General features: G+C 33.8%; 1 protein-coding gene across 1 annotated transcript in view; it reads left to right on the top strand.

Annotated features, from left to right (window-relative positions):
* LOC136042298 (uncharacterized) overlaps positions 1-21678 on the top strand; it is an 86722-nt gene that overhangs the window by 48030 nt on the left and 17014 nt on the right. Inside the window, exons 10-12 of the mRNA XM_065727246.1 lie at positions 6394-6867; positions 8721-9188; positions 20545-20624. Of these exons, the coding sequence (XP_065583318.1) occupies positions 6394-6867; positions 8721-9188; positions 20545-20624 (1022 nt within the window). The remainder of the gene's footprint in view (positions 1-6393; positions 6868-8720; positions 9189-20544; positions 20625-21678) is intronic.

The raw sequence follows: 21678 nt of genomic DNA, 5'->3' as shown, positions 1-21678 counted from the left end.
TAATTTTGTGCTCGCAGGATACGAGCACAAAATTCAATCTTTTCAAAAATTAACTTAAAAAAACATGTTTTTTTAACGGAAAGTAAGGAGCGGCATTAAAACTTAAAACGAACAGAAATTACTTCGTATATGAAAGGGGCTGCTTTCTCATGAACGCCCTGCTCTTTACGCTAAAGTTTCAGTCTTTCTCTTAACTCTGCTTATTAAAACAGGAAAACACTTTTCGATACAATCACTGGGTCGATACATTCACCCTTGGAAAAAAAAAAGTAAATTAAAATAAACACACATCCGTGATCTGCCTTCTGGCAAACAATTCTATGACTTTTAATGGTTGTTTCTCCCTATTTTCTAAAATGAGGCAAATTTTCTCAGGCTCGTAACTTTTGATGGGTAAGAATAAACTTGATAAAACTTATATATGTAAAATCAGCATTAAAATGCGATTCTTTTGATGTAGCTATAGGTATAAAAATTCCATTTTTTTGTTTTGGTTACTATTGAGCCGGGTCGCTCCTTACTACAGTTCGTTACCACGAACTGTTTGATATAAAAATTATGTGAATTTTTACGCAGAGAAAAACAAAAAAAGAGTAATTTTGGAGTTTTGCATATCTTCAGGGGATTTTAAGTAAGCAGTGCTTACAGTTGAGTATTGGTGATTAGTGTTGCTATTCACTTAGGTGCCAAGAGGATTTCAGTTGACAGGTTGCCACATAAGTGTTTGTTGTAATCTTTTACGGACTACGTCCAGGAAAGTTAATATTAAGCGGAAAAGTCAGATATGAATGCTTGAACGCATTTTTCATCCAATTTTCTTTATGCGCACTTAAAGCCAGTTTAACAAGATTTGTGCCCATTCGTATCCCACCATACTAGTCAGAAGCTTTCTTTTCAAGCCATTTTTTCTTGATATTCACATTTGTACAAACACCACACAAATCCTAACAGTCAAAAGCCTTTTATACCACTATGCAAATGAAAAGGCTGATTAGATTGTTTTCAAACATTTTTCTTTATATTCGTATTTGTGCATACCCCACACCAAATCACAGTAGTAATATCTCTTTAAATTACCATACTCTTCAGAAACTTTCTTTTTTCTATTTTTAAACCATATTTTTGTTTTATTGATTCCTAAGCCGTAGATTATTGAAACCCCATATTATTTTCTTATCATCATAAATTAGAAAACCTTAGATAATTTTACCACAAATTTCGATTTTTTGCTTGCAAATTTAGATTATCGAGATATTCATACAATCTTATACATTCTCATTTTCACTGTTTTTGCAACTAAGAACTTTTTAAAACATTTATTTTTAACTGTTTTACTTTTCGCATCGCCAAATTTCAAAGAAATATCTTTTAGTCACTTCCAGATTTGGTATTTGCAAATACCCCACATGCAAATCTTTTGAAAGCTCAATAGCGAAATTAAACCTTCTGAGCTTATTAAAGGAAAACTCTAGAAAGGAATAACAGGTCTAAAAGAAAGGAAGTCTTCTTATTGGTCACTATTCTGCTCCTTTTCCACTCCGTCAAATACAAACGAGGGAATATTTGAAAATTTATAGTTTATATCTAGGAGTGCACATTCACAACACTAAGATTAGGTAAGGCATATAAGGTATCTGGGATGTCCCACAAACTTACAAGGAATGATAAATCCTAAAAAGCCAGTTTGCCAATTGAATTTACAAATGGATGGCTAGGTTTTTACGCAAGCACAAGATGCCACACCCAAAATAATTGAAAAGTTGCTAGAATTATCAAAAGCAGATGGCATTATCATTGCATTTGACTCCATACTAATTCAAACCAGAAAAAATTCAAACTTTAGTAAAAGAAGATAGCTCTGAATTAACTAATAATTGAAAAATATTTATTCAGCTTTTTCGTAAATCGAATAATTAGAGAAAAGTGGACCTAGTGAAGGCAAAAGGGTTTAAACCAAGTGAAAGCAAATTTTTGGCTAAAATATTTTTATCGACTCTTATTTTTCCCGACATATGATATTTCATAGAAATATAATTTCTCGAATTTCATATTTATCCTGACACAGAATAACTCATACAGTTGAAAACCCATATATATGTGAGATATGCGGTAAGTGGTTCTTTTTTAATATTAAATAAAAAAAACTAATTTTTTTTAGCTGAAAGTAAGGAGCGACATTAAAACTTAAAACGAACAGAAATTACTCCGTATATGAAATGGGTTGTCCCCTCCGCAATCCCTCGCTCTTTACGCTAAAGCTTTTAATTGTTTTAAAAAGTAGAATTGTGGCAAAGAGTCAAACTTCAGCGTAAAGAGCGAGGGATTGCGGAGGGGACAACCCATTTCATATACGGAGTAATTTCTGTTCGTTTTAAGTTTTAATGTCGCTCCTTACTTTCAGCTAAAAAAATTAGTTTTTTTTATTTAATTTCTGAACGTTTTTGAATTAATGCATGTTTGGTTTTGGCTCTCCGCACATAAATTATTAAAATGAAACTTGTATATTAATTCTTTTTTTGGCTAAATGGCTTTCTCTTAGTTTTGATCAGACGATTTTGAGAAACAAGGGGTGGAGAAGGAGGCCTAGTTGCCCTCCAATTTTTCGGTCACTTAAAATGGCAACTAGAACTTTTAATTTTTAATGAACGTTTTTATTAGTAAGAAATACACGTAGCTTAAGAATTAACTTACATAACAAACTTTCATAACCTTATATTTTTATTATGTATACGAGGGGGTTTTTACCCTCGTTAATACCTCGCTCTTTACACTAAATCGTAAGTTTTGTCCCAATTCTTTAAGAATGACCCCTGAATCAGAAAGGCCGTAGAATAAATAGTTGAAATTACTAAAAATACTTTAGCATAAAGAGCAAGGTATTTATCTCCTCCTAAATACCTCGCTCTTTATACTAAAGTATTTTTAGAACCCCTCATATGCGTAATTATCTCTGTTCGTTTTAGGTTTCAATGCTACTTCTTCCTTTCATTTGAAAAAACGTTTTCATGTTTATTTTTCATTGTTTTCTTATAGTAGTGCTAGAGAACCCTGCGCCCTTTTCATTGAATTTTTCTTCCCTCATGACAGATTCCTCCAAGGAAAGATCCTCCAACATAGCCCCCTCTCCTCAGCCCCACCCCCAAACAAAATAAAATCCCCCTGAAAACGTCTGTACACTTCCCAATAACCATTACTATATGTAAACACTGGTCAAAGTTTGTAACTTGCAGCCCCTCCCCCAGGGATTGTGGGGGAGTAAGTCATCCCCAAAGACATAGTTATTATGGTTTTCGACTATGCTGAACAAAATGGCTATCTCAAAATTTTGATCCGTTGACTTTGGGAAAAAAATGAGCGTGGGAGGGGGCCTAGATGCCCTCCAATTTTTTTGGTCACTTAAAAAGGGCACTAGAACTTTTCATTTCCGTTAGAATGAGCCCTCTTGCGACATTCTAGGACCACTTGGTCGATACGATGACCCCTGGGGAAAAGAAAAAAAAAAAAACAAAAAAAAAAAACAAACAAATAAACACGCACCCGTGATTTGTCTTCTGGCAAAAAATACAAAATTCCACATTTTTGTAGATAGGAGCTTGAAACTTCTATAGTAGGGTTCTCTGATACGCTGAATCTGATGGTGTCATTTTCGTTAAGATCCTACGACTTTTAGGGGGTGTTTCTCCCTATTTTCTTAAATAAGGCAAATTTTCTCAGGCTCGTAACTTTTGATGGGTAAGATTAAACTTGATTAAACTTATATATTTAAAATCAGCATTAAAATGCGATTCTTTTGATGTAGCTATTGATATCAAAATTCAATTTTTTAGAGTTTTGGTTACTATTGAGCCGGGTCGCTCCTTACTACAGTTCGTTACCACGAACTGTTTGATAAATCTGTACAAATGCTACAAGTATGTTGAGAACCACTTGAAGAATCATTTTCACTTTATAGCTAATTAAAAGAAGTGTTCGGCACGTCCTTTGGTTGACGCGATGATCGTGCATTGACGTGAATGTGCAGATTTTTTTTTTTTTTTTTTTACATGAGGATAAAAATATGTATACAATTACAATTTGTGGCTGAATGATGCGATTTTCTTTTATTATATAATTTATAAATTATTTAAATTCAAATTATATAACTGTATAGTATGCAGTATATAAATTTGGTTGTCTTCAAGATAGAGGTACCAAGAAATGTTGTATCAATCGGTGTATCCTACCTTTTATAAGTAAATTAAATAAAAAAAACTAATTTTTTTAGCTGAAAGTAAGGAGCGACATTAAAACTTAAAACGAACAGAAATTACTCCGTATATGAAATGGGTTGTCCCCTCCGCAATCCCTCGCTCTTTACGCTAAAGCTTTTAATTGTTTTAAAAAGTAGAATTGTGGCAAAGAGTCAAACTTCAGCGTAAAGAGCGAAGGATTGCGGAGGGGACAACCCATTTCATATACGGAGTAATTTCTGTTCGTTTTAAGTTTTAATGTCGCTCCTTACTTTCAGCTAAAAAAATTAGTTTTTTTTATTTAATTTCTGAACGTTTTTGAATTAATGCATGTTTGGTTTTGGCTCTCCGCACATAAATTATTAAAATGAAACTTGTATATTAATTCTTTTTTTGGCTAAATGGCTTTCTCTTAGTTTTGATCAGACGATTTTGAGAAACAAGGGGTGGAGAAGGAGGCCTAGTTGCCCTCCAATTTTTCGGTCACTTAAAATGGCAACTAGAACTTTTAATTTTTAATGAACGTTTTTATTAGTAAGAAATACACGTAGCTTAAGAATTAACTTACATAACAAACTTTCATAACCTTATATTTTTATTATGTATACGAGGGGGTTTTTACCCTCGTTAATACCTCGCTCTTTACACTAAATCGTAAGTTTTGTCCCAATTCTTTAAGAATGACCCCTGAATCAGAAAGGCCGTAGAATAAATAGTTGAAATTACTAAAAATACTTTAGCATAAAGAGCAAGGTATTTATCTCCTCCTAAATACCTCGCTCTTTATACTAAAGTATTTTTAGAACCCCTCATATGCGTAATTATCTCTGTTCGTCTTAGGTTTCAATGCTACTTCTTCCTTTCATTTGAAAAAACGTTTTCATGTTTATTTTTCATTGTTTTCTTATAGTAGTGCTAGAGAACCCTGCGCCCTTTTCATTGAATTTTTCTTCCCTCATGACAGATTCCTCCAAGGAAAGATCCTCCAACATAGCCCCCTCTCCTCAGCCCCACCCCCAAACAAAATAAAATCCCCCTGAAAACGTCTGTACACTTCCCAATAACCATTACTATATGTAAACACTGGTCAAAGTTTGTAACTTGCAGCCCCTCCCCCAGGGATTGTGGGGGAGTAAGTCATCCCCAAAGACATAGTTATTATGGTTTTCGACTATGCTGAACAAAATGGCTATCTCAAAATTTTGATCCGTTGACTTTGGGAAAAAAATGAGCGTGGGAGGGGGCCTAGATGCCCTCCAATTTTTTTGGTCACTTAAAAAGGGCACTAGAACTTTTCATTTCCGTTAGAATGAGCCCTCTTGCGACATTCTAGGACCACATGGTCGATACGATGACCCCTGGGGAAAAGAAAAAAAAAAAAAAAAAAAAAAAAACAAACAAATAAACACGCACCCGTGATTTGTCTTCTGGCAAAAAATACAAAATTCCACATTTTTGTAGATAGGAGCTTGAAACTTCTATAGTAGGGTTTTCTGATACGCTGAATCTGATGGTGTCATTTTCGTTAAGATCCTACGACTTTTAGGGGGTGTTTCTCCCTATTTTCTTAAATAAGGCAAATTTTCTCAGGCTCGTAACTTTTGATGGGTAAGATTAAACTTGATTAAACTTATATATTTAAAATCAGCATTAAAATGCGATTCTTTTGATGTAGCTATTGATATCAAAATTCAATTTTTTAGAGTTTTGGTTACTATTGAGCCGGGTCGCTCCTTACTACAGTTCGTTACCACGAACTGTTTGATATTTTTCATTTGTCAAACCATTTACTGGTTCATTTAGGAGAAAAAACCATAATTTCGATTATGTGATTCATCTTTCACTCCTAGTTGCCACTTATCTTAACATTTGAGAGTTCACTAGCATAGCATAATATATACTACACAATTATCCTCGAAAATTTAAATTATCCAACCAATTGAGACTTAATACGAAAGAAAATCCTTTTACCTACAAAATACCTGCGACAAAATTTTTTTCAACCTTTACAAGTCTTTAGGGCTTAACTCTAAAAAATTTATTAAAACCAAAATATATAAAAAGGAAAATACATTTTCATTAGCATCTTAAATTTCATAAATATTAAGATTCCGTAGAATTTCCTATAAAACAGTCGGTTACTGTTCCTTAAATATTTTTGCAGGTTCATGATACAGTAACTCAAGTAAGAAATGCCAGTGATTTTGCTGCTGTTACTGATGGAGGTTGTATGCAAAAATGTTACGCAATTTTGAACTGTGGTCATTTATGCCAAAGAATCTGTCATTTTGACGACCGAGATCACCTTCAATATCAATGCAACAAAACTTGTGACCGATATATCTGCTCTGAAAAGCATCGATGTCCTAGGAAATGTTTCGAAGAATGTGAAAAATGCACAATTAAAATTGAGAAAACTTTACCCTGTGGCCACACAGCCACGCTACCCTGCTTTGTTGATAGTTTAGACTACAAGTGCTATGTTATGGTTGAAGAAGTTTTGCCAGATTGTGGTCATCTTATACAACTTCATTGCCAATACAGAAAACTGTGTGCCAATTTTTCTACCTTTTGCAGTAAACAATGCAATATTTTATTACCCTGTGGTCACCAATGTACCAGAAAATGCCACGTAAATGTATGTATTTCATTCTGTAAATTCATTGTGATGACCTTTCAATTCTTATTGAACATAACAATGACTTGGCTTAAGGGATGCAAAATTAATTTTGACCAACAAAAAGGAAAGAATTGATGTAATAACCGGAAAAAATAATACTACTTGTTTTTAAATTGTCTTAAACTACAAAAGAAACTTCCTAAAGCCTTAGCTATTATGATTGTTCCATCTAAACTAATCTTAGTGCAAATATTACGATTGTAAGACCAACACTTTTGACGGTAGTCAGGCATGAATCTGGACCATGGATGGTTTAAATTATCTGTTAATAGCTGAAGATGAAGATATGATGCTTTTCCGATAAACTGATGAATATATTACGAACTTAGTTTATTGACCATAAATACAAATCAAACAGACTTGATGAATATTTTACTTAATTTAACTACAGCCTAAATGTAACTTTAAGAAACATCATAGTTATTTCCACTATGTGGGGCCCCACTGATAGAAAGCTTAACGTTGTTAAGAAACATTTTATGAATAACGGATTATAGGTTTTTAAGAAAATCATGTTCTTAAGCTATTCATAAGGGAGTAAACATGAAATAGTACATAAGATTATTGAATAACGGATTATGGGTTTTTAAGAAAATCATGTTCTTAAGCTATTCATAAGGGAGTAAACATGAAATAGTACATAAGATTAAAGGTCATGGAAAAGATTAAATACGGTAAAAAAAATAAGTTATATCTGCAAAAGGCGAAAAGTTTGCAGTATTCAAACACTGAATAACCTTGTGGTTATTCAAAAACTGGTCCCTGTCTTAAATCGAAGTTGTTTAATTATTTAAGAATTTTTACCGTTTGATATTTTATAAACATTTCGTATAATGTTTGAATTTGAAGGTTTTTCGTTACTACATTCCCGAACATATTAAGCTATTATTTCCGAACACAGTATTTTCTCAGTTACATTCTTGAACATATTAAGCTCTTATTCAAAATTTAAACTATAATAACGCTGTGTAGTTTCTATTTATCTTTCAAGCTATTATTTTCTATTGTTATTTTGATGGATCCGAGAAATTCTATATATTGCTGACAGTTAAAACTTTCAACTGCAGTTGGTTTTGCCTTGAAGCAAATGATTTCATTCTTTCTATATTTTTCGATTACAAAATTTTTAATTCACTGTGTATTTTATATATTCTTTTATATCGTCAGTTTACATTTTTAGTACTATCCCAAGTATAATTTGAGAAAAATTATAGTCCTTTGAACGCATAAGAATTTGTTTCAATGCCGATGAAGCCTTAGTTCCTGAACATTGTCTTTACTAATGCTTCCTATTTATTTTTTTATTTGGCATATTGGGTTAATTCATCTTCTTAGATATTTGCTTCGTTTCAGAAGTTTTGTCTTTTATATTATTTTAATTTTTGGGTTGGATAATACATAGATCAAGACTTAAAGGCCTGACCCCTGATACTTTATGATTTTGATGATTTTATCACAATTAATCGTCATTTTGATATTTTTAGAGTTTTTTCTTCTTTTTATTACTGTTTGACGAAATTACCCATCTGACTCGGCCCCCCCCCCCCCCGTGGTCCACAAAGATAATCTCTTCACAAAATAATTCAAGATTACTAAATGGCTATGATTTCCAGGTAAGAGATATCTGGGTTCTTCGAGGGATATAATACGGGTTCCTACATTTTGCATTTTTCAAAACAGAATTTTTTCTCTATAGAAAAATTGTTTCTCTAGGTATTCCTGGAAACAAGGGTGAATAGAATAATTTAACATTTCTATTTCCGTTGGATATTTCTTGTTTCTTTTTTAATTTTTTTTATTTAAATTCTTAGGACGATCCTGAACATAAGAAATACGTCTGCAAAAAGAAATGTGAAAAGAAAAACAAAGGATGCAAAGGAGATCATCAATGTCGCCGATTATGCTCTGAAGATTGTATGAAGTGTGAGGTCGCCATCAAAGCTGCATTACCTTGCGGACATGAGACTAGAATAGAATGTGGGGCAGATATTCAAAAGCACATCTGTACTGTTGAAGTTAAGCAGGTTTTCCCAAAATGCCAGCATACCATCACTACCTCTTGTTTTGCTCAAAGAGATTCCAAGATCCACTTCGTCACGGCTATATTACCCTGTGGGCATGAGGCTAGACTAGAATGTGGGGCAGATATTCAAAAGTACATATGCACCGTTGAGTGTAAGCAGGTTTTACCAGAATGTCAGCATACCATCACTAAGCCATGTTATAGAGTTCAAGAATATGTTGACTTGAGTAAATCCTTCGATGATTCTAAAAATCAGGTAATATTTCTTAAAGAGAAAAATAAAGAGCTAAGCAAAAATAAACATTCAGGTTAAATATCACTTTGAACAGAACGATCTGTTTTCTAATTTTTGGAGGATATTGTAATGTCTTATCAAATTAGTGTGGAAAACATGGTCACTTATTTATGCCGTAGCCTATTCCTGAATTTCCGATATATGCTATTGAAAATATTTTTGAAATTTAATACAAACACAATAAATAGATCGATAAAATAAGGAAAACTAAAAGTAAAACAATCAAATCTTGATTAATTATTGAAAATTTCCCCTTATCACTAAAGTATATTTTACTAATACTTTAACCCCCTCATACCCTTTCATTATAACTTCTACTAGCCTAACTGACATTCGTAATTTCACTGTCCTTTCAACAAATTTCTAACACCGTATGTACACCGCGTATAAAAACAGTCTGTTGTCCACATTTATTTTATATTATTAATCAGGATCTCTAAGCAAAAAATTAGTCTACCATTCCAGCCAAGATTCTGAAAAGAACTAATTCGTGATAACCAACTCCAAGTAAAGAGCGACAAACCTCAGTACTAACCAAAACGTTAAAATGGAATTTTGATATTAACATATACATATATATATATATATATATATATATATATACATATATATATATATGCCCTAGAAGTCCTCGTGTTTAGGTCTGATTTCTCCCTATTTTTCTCCTTAGAAAAAAGGATATTTTGCCCTAGATTTCCACAGAATTTACATGGGATCTTTTTACTTCAGATAATGATAACATATAACATCTTTTACACTAACGAGAATACATACAAAAGTTCAAACTGAGATCTTTTTACTTCAGATAATGATAACATCTTTCCGCTACATAAAAAAGTTCAAACAAGTGTCATCTCCAGCACTTCATCGCACGTAGCGTTTGCCTTCGTCTTGAAGCCTTCGGTATACAGCTTTCGGTATACTGACAGTTGATGAAGTTTTATCTTCGTTTTTCAACCAGTAATTGACTCGGATCAGTGAGACTAGGGTGACATTTTCGAGACTATTTCTCATGTCTGTTTTGATCAATTTCAGGAGGCTAAACAAACGTTCAGCTGGAACGTTGCTAAAAGGTAACGAGAATATCAGCGAAATGCACTTCTGTAGTTCCGGGTACTTGATTTCGCCACTGCGAGTCTTCAGACCAACTATTTTCTTCCAGTATTGTTCAACTGACAGGTCTTCAACTTGGGCATCTCCCAAATGAAGCTCAGTGACATCAGTCATTGCCTGTGACCTCCATTCTACGTCCGTTTTCTGGAGGGAACACTTTTCTTTTAGAACAGGAAATCTTTTCTTTTAGAACAGGAAATATTCACAAATAGTGGCCTTAGAGATCTTGGGTTCAAATTTCTTGCATTCCTTGGTTCAACTAAAGCCAAAATGTCATAAATTTCGTCTTCAAACTTGAACCAGTCTTTGATCTGCTTGATCAGGACTATATAGTAGTTTTTACACGACTGGTAAAAGAGATCAATGTTATCACTTGGCTCTTGAGCATCCTCGAGTTCTTGCATGGAATCGGTTGCAGCTATTCCCACATATGTCTGGTTTAAAGGCAGGTACTCACTTGAAAGGTAAGGATCCAGTTCAGTAAACGAACCAACACTGCGAATATAGTCCAGTTTCATGAAGTTAGACACAGCATCATTCATAAGTTTGCTGACACTAAGCTTCAGGGAGTGAAGAAGTGGGAGTTTGGATTGAAAAACTGTATTGAATTCGTTGGAGAGGCCAAGAGAGTAGTCCATGAATTCAAGGTATGCCTTTGTCAACTTGCTTTGTAATGTCGACAAGATAAGGTCATTTGTTGCAGTTGGGTCTTCAAACGTTGTTTCTACGAAATACTGAATAAGAGCAACCCGTTGCTCAATAAGCCTCTTCACACAGGCTTGAAGGGATAACCAACGGGTATGTCCCGGAGCAAGAATTTGGTGTGCTTCGCATCGGAAGAACTCCCGAAATTCGGTGAACTTCTCTCGCCTGGAAGCGCGTCTGGAAAAGTGGGCATAGATATTTCGCGCCAAGTCTTCGAGTGTCTTGGGAAGTGACAAGCATGCATATGACGAGCATAAGTGAATAAGATGACATGAGCATTTCACATTCAAGATGTGTGGCACCATGGCTTTCATAAGGGTTGAAGCAGTTCTGTTGGCTCCAAACATGACGTTAGTTGTATCTGCACAAAATCCAACAATATTTTGCCAGGGAATCGAGTTTTCTTCAATGACTTGCTTGTTGCGGTTACTCAGGCCCTCAGCCGATCCATCACTACACTTAACCATATCCAATACTTCAACATGAAGTTTTAGATCTTTCTCGCTAAAAAATACAACCATGATAGCTAGATGTTTATCAATAGTACGATCAGCAGTTTCGTCAATTATCACAGAGAAAAAAGTGGTTTTGAGCAACTTGACTAACTGGATCTGTAGCACCAACGAAAAATTCTGTCGCAAAATATTTGTAGCTTTCTGTTTACCCAATGTGACCCCTGCCAGGACCTGGTCTTTGGGAAATAATTTTCTGAGGAGAGGAATCAAGCTGTCTGCAAGACGTAATGGCAGATTATGTTCTGCCAAAAATATGCAGATGCGCTGTTCAATTTCTTTGGAATGACTGCCTACAGTCAGAAGTTTTTCACTGCTGCCAGACTTCGTCTCGATTTCACTGCTTGCTTTTATATGCTGCTTGGTCAGGGCATGCTTCGTCAACTCTGATTTCCCACAATACACATATTTCAAACAGAACTTACAGTATGGTACATAAGTCTTTTTCTTTGACTTGTTTGACACTCTTTTCTCTATCCAATTTTTACACATTGGTAACTGAAGCCACTTGTCAACAAACTTTTGCTCGTATGTTTTCTTTTGGGAATTCTGCCCTGAACCCTGCTTTTTTTGGAGGAGTCACCAGGAGGTGAACTTCAGGAACATCATCATCTTCGTCATCCAGTCGTCTTTCGGGACTAGATACAATTTGAAGATTATCTTCCTCTGAGTCAGTACACTGGCTTTCAGACGAACTTTACATGTCAATGATCTCTAGAAAAAGAGCTTTATTAGTGATCAAAACTATTCTATTTCTATAATTACTTGTACAAGGGTACACAATAACTAGATCATGCCAAACTATGCTCATGGGCATTAAGGTGCATATCCTCAATTAACTTAAATTACCTCATGTATAATTTAAGGTTGCAGTATGGAGCACGGATGGACCGAAAATTTGCAATGGTGGCATTGCACTAGTTTGCAAAAATCAAAACGAAGTATGCCTAGTTTGATAAATGATAATTAATTATTTATTATGTTGTTTGCTGGTTGGTTTAGAAAATGGTTAACCTTTACTACTGCACGCCAGCAAAAACGTAGGTTTTTCCATTAGTGCAGTAGATGTAAATAGTAAAGAGTTAAACTGTCTTTATTAATAAAGTAACTTTCAAAGTAAAGTATCTTCAGATTTGGAACATCACTTTAAATGGAAAAAGAAATTTGTGACCCACTTCCTCACTAGAAGAGCTTTGCTGTGATGTCTTCTAACCTAGGAGGGACCAACCCAAGCAAAAACAACACAAAATAAGTTTCTCTGTAAACCTAGCTTAACAAAATACTTTACTTTGCTACTTTCACATTCCTACAGTCCAAGGCAAAACAGTAGATTTTACATGATTCCAAATGGCAAGTGGCAGGCAAGTGGACATGAACAAAAGACTAGGCTAAATATTATTGTGTGAATCATCAGATTAAAAATAAGGGTACTCACAGCTAGTTTTAACAGAATGCAGGGTCCTTTATAGACAGTATGGATGGCAACTTTTCTGCAAAAAAGCCACAGTTTGCACCAACACCAGGATCTGTCCCTAAATTTTGACACAGAAGCCACAGTCTGCACATGTTGTACAGGAGGGTGACCTTAGGTCAGTGTCTTTCAGGACCGTACCTGGTAGAAATAAGTCTTTCAACTTCCGTAAATGTCTTGTATACTTTCTTCTATGATCAGATTGTAGCTGGAGCCTTGTTTTTTAGCTAAGCAATGGAGAGTGCCATTTTGTGTCAGGATGAAACATCAACGCCTGCCAATTATCAAGTCAAAAACTGTTCTTTCATGGTTTAAATCTTATTTTCTTACTTCATAATTAAATTTAAGCCCTTCTGACCTGTTTAAAATTGATGTAGTCACAAAATCAATTAAAATATTCATTTTTTAAGTAGCAGAATTGCTTTTTCTTTTTTACTCCTAAAGAGGTCAGATATGCTTTAACTGGACTGTACAATCATAGAAGGGAATGTATAAAACTGAAAAAAAATTTTAGAATTGAAAAATTATAGTTTCTGACCTTTCACCCATCGACCTAAGGTCACCTCCATGGGCAGCTGGTGCTGCCCAGGCTCCCGGCTAAGGCAGCTGGTACTTTATTTGGATAGTCCCCTGTGGACTTGCAGATAGATGACCACGGGAAAAAGAGGTCACCAGCAGATTGAAAGAATCCCTAATGCTAAGTGCATAGGTCGCATGCTTCTATTCTACAATTGCTGCCTAACCAATACTCTTGATGTTGGGCAGTTTACACCCAATCAAAGGCATTGCTTAAAAATAAACTAAATACTAGGCTACCTAAACTAAATTACTAAATACCTAATGAATGAAAATCCAAGGGATAAAAGTCGTCCCTTCCTAATGAATGTCATTCCACGCTTTAGCTTTTTTTTGAAATTTCGCGTTGATCTTTGCAATATAATCCAGTGTTGCGACATAAGTATTTTCAAGAAGACTGAGCATAATCTGCAATCTATAAGAATTTGTCAGCCTTCGTTTGAAAAATTCGAATTTTCCCTGAAGATCCCTAAAAACCCTAACTTTACCCCAGATTTCCCTAAATCCCTAGATTCAAAATAAGTGTCCCTAAAAGAAGTGATTTTCCCCTAAAATAGGGTAATCTCCCTAGAAGTGGAAGCCCTGATATGTATATATATATATATATATATATATATATATATATATATATATATATATATATATATATATATATATATATATATATATATATATATATATATATATATATATATATATATATATATATATATATATATATATATATATATGTATATATATATATATATATATATATATATATATATATATATATATATATATATATATATATATATATATCAAAAGAATTGGCTTATTATAATGATTAATCACAAATCTTTTTCCGCAAAATAAGTCTTTCAAAGAAAAGTAAAGTACTCCGTTGAACCAAAAATTGAGCAAAATTAGAACGAAATTATATACGAAGCATAAAAATACCACAAATCAGCATCAATAAATAAATGAAACCAAAAACCAACAGAAATTATAATAAATAACTGAGCCACGCTCAAAATTAGCAGAAATTAACATGAGTAGAGCTCACAACCCCTGTGCCTTCTCAAGGCCAGAACATAATTTGTACTTAACTGAAAAAAATAATTTACATGTTTTTACTTTTATAGCTTCAAAAATTATGAATATTTTTATTGGAATAAATGTGAGCATATCTATATTAAACTGACCATGTATATTCATTTTGTTTTGGTAAAGTGCAAATTATGTTCTGGCCTTGAAAAGGCATTGGGGTTATGAGGCCTACTCATTTTATTTCTGCTCAATTGAATTTGACTCGGCTATTTGAAATAATTTATGTTTGTTTTGGGTTTCATTTATTTATTGATGCTGATTTATGGTAGTTTTACGCTTGTTAGATTTTTTTATTCTATTTTGGTTATTTTGGTTTAATGGAATTCTTTATTTTTCTTTGATAAACTTATTTTGTTGAATTTTTTTAGATTAATTTCTGTTCATTCTATTTTTACATAGTCTGTTTCAGGGGAAAAATTATTTAGATCTTTTCGGTTTTTTCTTTAAGAATTTATAGTTTGGTCTGCTATTTGTTTGCTAGAGAACCTTTTTCACCAATTTTAACAACATACATCCTTTTGAAAATCTTGCAACAAATAATAGTGTTTAATTAAGTTGTATACCTTCTCTAGTGAACCTGAAAAATAAACTTGTACCATTCCCAAAAAAAATCTATCTATGCTCTTGGGCAACCTGGATACAATTACGCACTTTAGTTTTAGTTAAATTTTATGAGAAGAACTAGTAATAAAAGTAGCCTCAAAGTTTCGAACTTAATACCCTCAGTTTTTGTTGAGTCCTGATATGTCTTATTGGCAACCAGCATAAACACAGTGCATTTTAATATAAACTTAAAGCAAAATATAGTTTTTAAGCATAATGGGCCAATTTTGTAACTGTGTGTGTGTGTGGGGGGGGGGGGCGACCTACGCCATAGCCTTAGAGAAATGGTTACTAGACTGTTCTGTAATACTGAGCTAAATGGCTGTCATAAAATTTTGATTGGAAGTGTTTGGAAAATCTGACTTCCAAATTATAAGGAAGGCTGATTGTCATTTAATAATTTTTGAATCTTAAATGGGGCACTAGAAATTATAATTTCCAATCAAACTAACTCTTGTAAAATGTGAGTGATATTTCTAGATAAGACAGAGAAGCACTGCCTATTATATTGCTTATTTAACCTATTAATACCTGGATGCATATTTTTTATTTTTTTTTTTTTTAGTTAAAACTCCTACTAAACGTTCCCTAACGGTTTCAACTTAATAGCATTAGTTTCATTACAGTATTTGTAGAAGTAGTACTAAAAGTATACACATAATGTCTACCGGCTAATTCAAAATCCACCACAACTTACCCTGAAAGTTCTAATTGAATAATTTAAGCCATTAATATGTTATTGCTTTGTCATCCTTTTGACTTTCTACATAATCACATTTCGTTTTGATTTAAATTGACATCCGCCGAAATATTCCTTTAAAGCTTTACCTTAATATCCTTAGCTTTTGTAGTAGCAATAGTTGTAGTAACAGTAGTAACATTAGATGCAGTATGCACATAGCACCTTTTCGTGTGTTGAACATCCCTTTCAACATACAGTGAAAGTTTCAGCTTAATACCCTCAATCGTTCCTGAAGCATTGTTGATACGTCCTCTTGACAACCTATGTAGGCATAGTGTGTCTCTATTTAGCTTAATACAGCTTCAGCATTACCAAAAATTTTAGCCCTAATACCTTTAACTTTAGAAGCAGTAGCAGTAGTAGCACTAGTAGTTATAGTTGTAGCAATAGTAGTAGTAGCATTAGAAATAAAAGTAATAGGCTCAGTTTTATTACCAGTAGTATTCCAAAAAGCTTCATATGCACCCTGGAAATAACTTACAGTCCTTTCTCTAGGGCTCTAGGGGGTTCTGTCAACCATGGAGGCATTGTTATGCATTCTTTGGACTATTTTGAACAAATGAGCTATTTCACAGTTTTAATCAGATATTATGGTGAAAATAGGGGTGGTTGAAGGGGGCTAGCTTTCTCGATCACATTTGCCTCTTAAAAATTTAATTTTATTTGTGTTGGGTTTCATTTATTCTTTAATAGTAATTCCTGGTCGTTTCGATTTTGAATTATTATAGTGTTTTGTTTCTTGTAGTTTTAAGCTTAATATGGCCTTTACTTTACTTTGAAAAACTTTTCTTCGGTTTTGTTTTAATTAACTACAATAAACACCAGAAAGTTTGGGCACCTTTTGAAGGTGCACCATTGGGCACCTTTGCTGAAATTATCTACCTTTTTCGAAGAAAAATCCTGCTAGACAATTTGATCCCTGCTGAAAATTTCCCTCTGACAATTCCCTCATGAAATTCTCTCCATATGTAAATTTGGGTGTCCAGAGATAAATAAAGACAATTGAAAAGAATTTTGTGCATGAATTCAGAATAGTCTTCACAGAGCCTTTCCTCCCCACTGGAAATTCTCCCCTAGGAAATTCCTCTCCCATCAGTGAATTCCATTGCAAAAAATGTCCGTATGCTGCCCAATAATAAATATCATCAGTAAACAATGGAAAAATTGCAAAGCTTACAGCCCTTTCTCTTTTGGTTCAGGGTGGTCATGTTATATGCAGAGTTGTAGTTGTTGGACCTTTCAATTATGATGAACCTAATGGCAATCTCAAAATTTCACAAGGATGTGTTTTGGGAAAAAGGCACCACGGGAAGGGGGCTTGCTGCCCTCCATTCTGTTTGTTACTTAATAGTGCAATTAAAATTAAATTGTTTCTTCAAATGAGCTATCTCTCGGTGTTCTAGGACCCTTGGCTCAATACGATCATCCTTGGGGAAAACAAAAAGACAACAAACAGCATGCACTCTTCATCTTGGTTGGACAAAAACTGCACAATTCTAATTTTTTATAAGTGATAACTTCAAATCTTCACAGCATGAATGTTGTGTAGTTAGGGAGGGGGCAGATACCACAAAGGATGCATTTTAACACATAACAATCCTAACTGTCACTGGACCCCCAGATAAATACAGAATTAGTTCTAACGAAGAGGGAAGGATGCAGGAATTAATGCCTCTTGGTTTCCAAAAATATATCTGGTCTACGTTGTTATTATGAAAGTAAAGAGTAACTTTAAGCCCAAAAATGAGCAGAGTTCATTTTGAATAGGTGGGGAAATTTTGCATCCTCATCCATGTTCCTCTCGCGGTCGTAGAAACTTCAAAGAATGGTCATTCAAGCAAAAACTATCTTTTCTAGTCCTGGTTTTTAAAGTCGAAAGTGATTGGAGACCAGCCAGCCCCTTTCATAGAACAGTGTTAATATCTACCCTTTGAGGTATATCCTTTGTATTTCCTCTATGGCTGCTCATTTTTGTGCGTTTGCTAGTTTTAATAGTCAAAAGAAACTGGAGGGCAAGCAGTTCTCATCCCTTGTCACTTCTTGCTAACCTACCCCAAAAGATATTCGACCAAATTTTGAGACTACCATTTTGCTAATCAAAGTTCAAAGGTCCATTAGCTATACATTTGCTTATGATATAACCCCCTATAGCGCCTGAGGTAAGGGCTGTAAGTGTAACAATTTGTAAATTATTGCATATGGGTAAGTTATTTGGCAGGGGTGGGCATTTTTCATCCTGGTATTCCTAAAAGGCTGTGGACATTAAGACTTTGCTTTCAGGGAATACCAAGTTAAACCAAAACCTACTAAGTGAATACAAGCTATCACAAGGACGTTTCTAAGGAATGGCTTAGGGTAATAAGTTAAAAATTTTAGGAAATCATGAACTAACCTAAAGGCTCTAGGTTAATACTTCTGCTAAAAAAAATTATTACTATCATTTCTACTACACCAATTGCTACTAATGCTGCTACTACTAGTACTACTACTATTGATACTACAATTGCTACCATCTTGATACTATTTCCAATGCTAAGAATTAAATTGAAACTTATAGAGTATGTTATGGGGGACACCAAAAGACATTTTGAGCACACTACTACTATTACCTCTTCTTCGGCTACTGCTACTAAGACTATTACTGATACTGCTGCTGCTATAAATACTTGGGCCAAGGGTATTGAAGCAAAACTTCAGGCATATTAATGGATGCACAATTAAATAATTAACACAATATGTGCACGCAACGATTTTATTTTCACGCATGAATATTTCAAAACTAAGTGATTTCACACTATAGGACGCTATGAAACCAGAGGCTGAAGCGGAAAAAAAAAACTGAAATTAGGTTAACCTTCGAATGAGATAACATCTATATTTAAGAGTATTTATCGGATTCAAAATTGACGAACAATAATTCTTAATTCAAAAGTGAATATAATGAATAAAACCATCTTAACGGATGACATGAGAGCAATCATCAACTACGTGAAGGAAATTATCGCTCCTGTGAAAACCTTAGCAAATCCTGAAATATTGCAAATACATCGTTTTCACAACCTAGATAGACATAGTGTCTTTTGATTAACTTAATATCCTGTCGACCTGTCTTTAAAGTTTCAAGAAGATCCCTAGAAGTTCGGATATGTCCTTTTGACAATCTTAGACGCAAATTGGGTCGTCAAATTTATTTGAGCGTTCCAACCAATATATTATGGAATTTCCAACGAAATACCTTTGTTCTTTCCCAGAACGTTGGATAAAAGTCATTTTCACAACCTGGATGCTATAATGTTTTATGAATTATTTTAGAAAATTCAGCTTATCTATTTTCTTGATCAGAAATAGATCTTGCTTATAGTTTATTCCATGAATAGATATTTTCTTATTTAAATATATACTTCTCAAATAAGGGAGTGTAATAAAATCATCTCATCAATTAGAGAGATGTGTATTTAATTCCATAAGCGTTTGATATTTGTATCAAAATGTATTTAGCTATTAGTTTTTTCACCAAAATTCTCAAATAGTGCTGTAATTGCTTTAAAATTCCAATTAATAGCCAAGAAAACGTTCGAGAATGGGGAGCAGTACAGAGGACATGGTGTATATATTAAGGTGGAGGGATCAAAAGAGTAGGAAAATAGTAATTAAATGAGCATAATAATTCCGTAGGATCAACTGAGGAGGAGGAATAATTCTTCCATGAATCTTATGATAATATATCTAGGTTTTTTGTTTGACAGTAGGGAGATCCAATCTGGAATTGGCTAGAAAAAGTTTAAACTAACACATCCGGCTTGTAATATGTCTATTTTAACAATTATTCTCAAAAACTAAGTTTATTGTCTTACGAAGATTAATTATGTTATCACAACACTAAAAGTGATAGGTACTGTATGGTGGGAGTTTGTAGATGAGTTTTACAGTTTAGTTTAACTTGAGACTGATCTGATGGGTTCTGAATGTTGAGTGGGGAATCTTTTACATAAAAACTTTAGTCTGGAAGGGTCCTGGCCTCTGAGATACCTAGTACGTATACTAAAATAGCTCAGTTTCAATGTTTCGAATCATTTGAACATTCATTCAGATTGTTTGTTAGCATGGTCCCATCCTTTTTATGTAGGTTCATGTCGTAACACTGGCCTCTAGATGGCGATGTTACAGTCTTTTTACTTATGAAGCGTGCACTAAAACCTTAGATTCCTGTTCAACTTTAAATAGGTTTCCAGACGTTAGGACTGAAGGATAAGCTATTTATCTCTCTCTACGCTGGATCCCCAGCATGAGCAATAAGTAAAGAAATTCAGGTGCTACTATTGTACTACCGTTTCAATCAGTATCTCTACTGTCTTTTTGATATAATTCAATATTTTCCGAAACAATATCAACAATAAACTCCTAAATAATTTAAAATTAAAGAGACATAAGTAAACCTTCAAAACATCTATTTATAAATTAAGGAAAGGGTTTATTCGTAGCACTAAGATCGTTTTCCTATCCTAGACTATGCCTGAATCCTCCTGGTTATCCCGGCTATGGTCCAGATCCTCAGCAAAGCAAACTAAGGACACGTCAAGTGTGAGGTATAAGCAATGTCTTTTTATTCGTTTTTAGTTTACAGGTATTTGCGTAGTACTTTTTCTGAAATTCCAATTCAACAATAGTTTCACCTGAGAGTTAAAAAGATGAAATAGTATAAGAAAAAATAATTATGAAATTAATATTCTATGTATCACTGGTGATTAAAAAAATGCATAAATTAATGAACGCAGCTAAAGTCTTATTCCCAAGAAATTACTAACTGAAAAATAATTTAAAATAAAATAGAAATAACATCGGTTAAACATATTTTCAAATAGAACAAATAGTACTACCATCTACCTTGATATTACTGGATAGCATATTGTATCTTTAAATTACACTTTGTGTGTTTGCTTACGCATTGAATACAAATACTAGAGGCAACAAAACTGCTTTAAAATGTTTCAAAGATTAACTTAAATCACTGGCACCGCTTTCAGTACAGAGAAACCTGACAGAACAAAAATCAAACAAGCTAAACGTGTAAAATATGTAATTAAAAATATCTTTAATCCATAGGGTAGCCGTCTGTCTTTTTTGTGGGGGTTTCGGGGATTTTATTTTCTTTCTTTAATTCCTTTGGGTTTCTTAAAGTCCGAGCCTCTTAAAAATTGTATTTTTTCATTTTTTTATATTTTTTTTCTCTTGTGTTGAGTCTCTGAAAGGTGTAAATGTATTATGTTGAATTTTGTAAACGTATTTATTTGCTATTTGTTTCTCCCCTGTTTTTATTTGCCAAAGAGCCTTACGGGGGAGTCTATGTTGACGTGTTTTGATGTGAAATTATTGATTGACTGATTTAATCAACAAATTGGTTGATCAATGATTGATTGATTGCTACAAATAGACTGATTGAATAACCACAGGTAGACTGATTGGTAAAAATAATTTGAAATTATCCCCTTGCAACTTATGGATTTTATAGGTCCTAACCTTTGATCTGAGTTAAGGAGGATCAACAATTGATTTTTGTTAGAAATTGGTAGTATCTCCTCTATTCGTTTAAGCGGGGCCCTATCCCATCATTCTGAGTGGTGCCCTGTCCCTTTCGCTTAA

This window comes from Artemia franciscana, unplaced genomic scaffold, assembly GCF_032884065.1.
Source record: "Artemia franciscana unplaced genomic scaffold, ASM3288406v1 Scaffold_1033, whole genome shotgun sequence".
NCBI lineage: Eukaryota > Metazoa > Arthropoda > Branchiopoda > Anostraca > Artemiidae > Artemia > Artemia franciscana.
The sequence above is the reverse complement of the archived record's forward strand: the minus strand, read 5'-3'. Positions and strand labels throughout refer to the sequence as shown.